General features: G+C 61.8%; 1 protein-coding gene and 1 long non-coding RNA gene across 2 annotated transcripts in view; one reads left to right on the forward strand and one right to left on the reverse strand.

Moving 5' to 3' along the window:
- The window catches only part of EFNA1 (ephrin A1), a 6,544-nt gene extending 5,551 nt beyond the window's left edge, over window positions 1–993 (reverse strand). Inside the window, exon 1 of the mRNA XM_006097856.3 lies at window positions 730–993. Coding sequence (XP_006097918.1) covers window positions 730–821 — 92 coding nt within the window. The 5' untranslated portion in view covers window positions 822–993. The remainder of the gene's footprint in view (window positions 1–729) is intronic.
- A 1,442-nt stretch (window positions 994–2,435) lies between these two features.
- On the forward strand, window positions 2,436–4,166 carry LOC106698673. The gene is made up of 2 exons (XR_002831437.1): window positions 2,436–2,956; window positions 3,529–4,166. It is a non-coding gene; the product is annotated as an uncharacterized LOC106698673 (long non-coding RNA).
- The last annotated feature ends 868 nt before the right edge of the window (window positions 4,167–5,034 follow it).

The following is a 5,034-nucleotide window of genomic DNA, read 5'->3' on the forward strand; positions in this document are numbered from 1 at the left end:
ACCCTGCCCTTGCGTCATCTTCCTGGGTAACCTTATAACCCCTTCCATGCCGTCTGAACCTTTCCCATGACCTCCCTCCCCCATCTCTTTAGTTTTACTACGTGAGCCTCGTAAACAGATGACTACCTTCCCCTGCTCACCCACAGCGCGTGCCTCACTCCTGTCATCGCTAAAGATCCCTTGGTGGGGAACTTCCCACCATCCCCTTAGGTACAGAATGAACCTTAATGGCGCAGCCCCGGCCCCTCCTGAGGGGTCCTTCTGGGATTACAGCGAGCATTCGGCTTCCTCCTGGTGTCACACCAGGTACCTGTCAGTGTGGGCAGATGCCCAAGTGACAGACAAGGAGAGGGGCACAGGCTTTGGTGGTGGGGGGACCGGCAGCAAGGGCCCTGGTGGCCAGGGAGGGTGGTTGGTCCGTGCGGGAGGCAGGGTCAGTTCAGCATGGGTGCCTCGCTTCGGAGGAGAGGTGCCACCGGGAAGGAAAGGAGGGACAGAAATAGAAATAGAAATAGAAATAGGAAGCAGACACGGGCAGGTTCCTACCCTGGGTGGCCTCCTCCCAGGTCTGGGGGAGAAGTGGGGGAAACACATTTAGGAATCCCTCCCGCCTCTGGTCGGCACCCCAGGACTCCAGTCAGGGGCTGGCTGGAACAGTCAGCCTGGGGTCAGCCTGGGTGCAGGGGCAGTGCCACCGGACGCCCTTGTGGGCCGGAGACTCGGGCTTACTTGGGGTTTGAACTGTTCCAGAAGACGGTGTGGCGGTCGGCAGCGGCCAGACTGTAGCAGAGACCCAGGAGCGGGGCCCAGAGGAACTCCATATCGCGGGGCCCGTGCAGGCCGGGCGGGGGCGAGGGGCTCGTCAGGGTCCGGGTTCCCACTGGCTTTTTTCTCCCCGGCGCAGTCGGCTCAGCACTCAGATTTCGCAGTCGGCACAGGGCTCACCGATTTGGCTCCAGCGCCTCCGGACTCCGCCTTTTGGGCCAGCGCCGCCCGACACCCCGCCCCGCCCCCCGCCCCGCCCGGCGCGCTGCTGCCCTGGGGCCTGGGGACTGGGGAGGTGGAGGAGGGGAGCGCCGGCGAGGGGAGCCGAGAGCGCGACTGCCCCCCGGGGGCCATTCCCCCCCCGAGCTGCGTGTGCGCTCACTCGCGGGTCTTTGAGCCGCTTTCTGGGCCTGTTCGGGGTGGTTGGGTCTGTGTCCCCCCCCGCAGAGCGCGTGCGGAGAGGGGAACCCGGCAGCTCTGCGGAACACGCGGGGGCGAGACCCGGCTTTTTGGCGCAGCGCGCGGATCTTGCCGGGTGCCAGGTGGTTGACAGGTCCCGCACGGTTCCCGAGCTGCCCCTCCCCGGCTCCCCGCGTTCCCACACTCTCCCCGCCACCCCCCAGGGCCGGGCTGCGCTCAGCTGCCCCTCCTCAAATACGCGGCTGTTTGTTTTTGTTGGGTTTGTCAATGTTGTCTTTGTTCGGGAGATTGTGTCATCGCCTAGATGCCGGGAATCAAGTGTGACCCCGAGTGACCAAGTGTGTAACGTGTGTGGCCGGGGGTTAGGGCGCACCTCTGTGCCCGTGAGAGGGGGAGGCGCATCCTGGGCCCGCGATAGGGTTTGCTTCTGCTTCTAGTGCGCCCTTTGGCGTGTGTGTGTGTGTGTGTGTGTGTGCGCGCGTGTGCGTGTGTGTGAACACACGTGTGCGCCGTGGAATGGGCTCTGAATGTGGACGGTGAGAATCTGAGCATGAAGAGCGACTAACCACACACGTGCATCTGGCATGTCAGACCCCTGTGATGGTGTGCGAGGGTGAAAGCATTTGGATCCGCCACAGCTGCGTCTGGGGTGGGGGTGGGGGGGCGTGTGAAACTTGGACGTGTGTTTGCTAATGCTGTACGAAGAGGAAGGCAAAGTGCACAGGCCAGCAGGGGGTGTGGGGCAGGGTAGGGGGCAGGAGTGTTTACGTGGCGTCCCGGGGCTGGGCAGTTGGGTCTCCGAATCATCAGGCTCCAGAACCCAGTTCGGCCCCCTCCCCGCGCCCCGTAAACAAACCCACTGGAATTCGCTGGTGCTGCGGGGAGGGGGGGGGGACGCTCCTCGCAAGGGTCTATAATAGTATGAAGGGGAGTCTGCCGCCCAGCTCGCGGGGAGGAACGGCCGCGCAGGTGCTGGATGGGGCCGGCGTGTCTGCGGGGAAGGGCCGAGTGCTGTGCGCCCGGCGGCTGGTGCGCGCGCCCGGTAGGTGTGGAGTGAGTGTGCGCGCACCCTGGCCAGCCCTCCACGCAGCTGCGCAGCGCGGGAAGCCGCAGGCTCCCGGCTCCCCCTTCCCCGCCGGCCGGCGCGGGCCCCGCTTCCCCGGTTCCCAAGCCGTTTCATCCTTCTCTTTTACGGCCAGGGCTGGTGACAGCCCCTGTAATTACTCAGGGCCCGGACGCCAAGTCTAGTCCTGCACTGACCCCCGCGGGGAGGGGCCTGGGGCGGAGGAGGGCCCCGGCTGGCTCCCCCCCCCGCCCTCCCCTCGGGGCGCAAGTGCGTGAGGTCGGACGTGCCGGGCGGACAGTAAATATTTACCCATTGCCTACTAAGGTCGAGTCTAGACCTAGCTTTGCGCGCCTTCCCCCCTCCCCCCGCCTCCACCCCCTGGCTCGCTCCTGCCCCAGGAGACGTGCCCAGCCCGACGTTTTACCGACCCGAAGCCCGCCCCTCCTGCCGGGGCCGAAGTCTATCCGCCGACCATCTCCAGGGCGGCGCCTCACGCGCTTTTTACTCACCTGGGAGGTCACCTGGGTGTCGGCCTCCCACGTGCCCAGCGAGAGATTATCCCGTCTGTGTCCCACGGAATCGAAGCGCCACGAGGGCAGGGCGTTTGGTGTCCTGCTGCACTGCCCACGCCTGGCACGGCACTGGGCACACTAGTAGCAGGTCAATAATTGTCTGTTGAGTGGGTGACATCACTGTTGAGTTAAGGTACTTCTACCCACTTCCTGCTCTGAAAAGACACGGGAGAGAGGGGTTCAGGAGGGGAGCGGAGGGGTGATGGCAGCTCTACAGAGAGGGTAGCCCAGGGTTGCCCCCTGGAGGAGATGGTTCGGGGCACATTCCCCCTTTTCTCTGATTGATGGGACTGCAGGGCGGGAACGCGTCGGGTCCCTCGGCTGCGCTGCTAGGTCGGGCAGGTTCAGGCTCGCTCCGCCGAACCCGGCGGGGCCACGGCGGCTCCCCGCCCTGCCTGCGTCTCGGTGGAAAAAAGGTGTGTGTGTGGGGGGGGGGGGGGGGGGACTGGAAGCACGAACGGAACACGGAGCCTCCTTCCCCGGCCTGGCGCTTTCCCCAGCATTCTCACTGCAGGCTTTGATCTCATTACTCTTCTATGCATATATCTTTGTGTTTGGGGGTCGTGTTTCAGACCTAATGGGGCACCCATTAGGGGCCGGGTGTTGTAATTAGCCTCGAAGGTAAGGCGGCGACTAAGATAACATTCCTGCCCTGGGGGAGCCTCCGGACCAGTAGGGGAAATAGACAAACCACTATTTACACAGCAAACTTGGCTGGAAGCGTCAGAGCGCAGACTGCAGATCCACACGCCAGAGCCGCTGCGCCGCCTGCTGGACGCAGAGGGGAGTTGCAGGCACTGCGGGACCCAGACAGGCAACAGGGAGATGCCCAGAGACTCGGCCTGAAGACCAGCCCACCCCGTTCCCTCCCCCACCGCAGCCCCCAGCCTGCCCAGGCGGGTCTCGTCTCTGGCTTTGGGCTTCCTCTCACCGCAAACCGGTGCGCTTGTGAAGGCTCTCACCACCCCAGGCAAACATCTGTGCTTAGTGGCGGGAGCGGTCTGAGGTGTCTGTCTGTCTGCCTGTCTGGGAAATTCCCCTCCTGGGCCTCCCTGTGAATTTCTGAGACAGGATTAACCCTCTGAGGGACAGACTGTCCGCCTCTGGGGGCACTGCCCGCCGGGAGGCGCCATTTCCAGTCTGGAACTGGCAGAGCTTCTTGATTGCTACTCCTTTACTGAGCCCTGTGGTTGGGGTGGCAGAGCCACAGGGTCCGGGACCCTGCTAACCTGGCCCAGCCCCTGAGGGTATCTTTAGACAGTGGGGTAGGGGTGGGAGGCTTGAGCCTCTGTGCCGTTCCCTCAATGTCATTTTGAAAAATAACGTATGTGTTTCCCACTTTATTAGTTAAGTGTTTATATTTCCCACTTTATTAGTAACTAGAGGCCTGGGCAGGAATCGGGCACGGGTGGGGTCCGGCTGGCCTGCCCCGTCAGGCCTATCTCGCAGGGCAGGGCGGGGGTTGGGGGGGGTGCTGAGAGGTTGGCTGGCCAGCCTGCCACCTGGTCCAACCTCCAGTGGAGGGGACAATTTGCATATTAGCCTTTTATTATATAGGATGTGTGTAAAGTTGGAAAAGAGAGAACAGGAGCCCTAGCTGGTTTGGCTCAGTGGTTGGAGCTTTGGCCCTTGGACTGAAGGGTCCCAGGTTCGATTCTGGTCAAAGTCACAGCAGGTGGGGTGAGTTGGGGAGGCAATCTATCGATGTGTCTCTCTCACATTGATGTTTCTCTCTGTGTTTCCCCCTCCCTTCCACTATGTCTAAAAATCAATGGAAAAAAATATCTTTGGGTGAGGATTAACAAAAAAAATGAGAGAGAGAGAGAGAGAGAGAGAGAGAGAGAGAGAGAGAGAGAACAGGAGAATAAAGGGGAGGAGGAGCCACCAGCCACTGTTAACATCTGGCATCCCTTTCCAGCCAGCTTTTTGCTGAGAAATTTGGGGGTCAGCTCAGAGCGGTAAAGGCGGGCATGAGATTACGCTACGCTACGTACGTCTCTCCTACGCTCTTCGCCCCCCCCCACCCCATCAGCATCAGCACAAAAAATTTTTGAGTGACACACACTCTAGAAACAGAAGAAGAGAGTGGAGAAATTCTCTCTTATAAACCCACCCCCAGCTGTACGTTTTTATAGATTTTTTGTGCCACCCCAACAAGAACCCCCAAAGCGGGGGGGGGACGCAATCGCCCGGGGGGGGGGGGGAGTTCCG

This window comes from Myotis lucifugus, unplaced genomic scaffold (assembly GCF_000147115.1).
Source record: "Myotis lucifugus unplaced genomic scaffold, Myoluc2.0 scaffold_211, whole genome shotgun sequence".
Classification (NCBI taxonomy): domain Eukaryota; kingdom Metazoa; phylum Chordata; class Mammalia; order Chiroptera; family Vespertilionidae; genus Myotis; species Myotis lucifugus.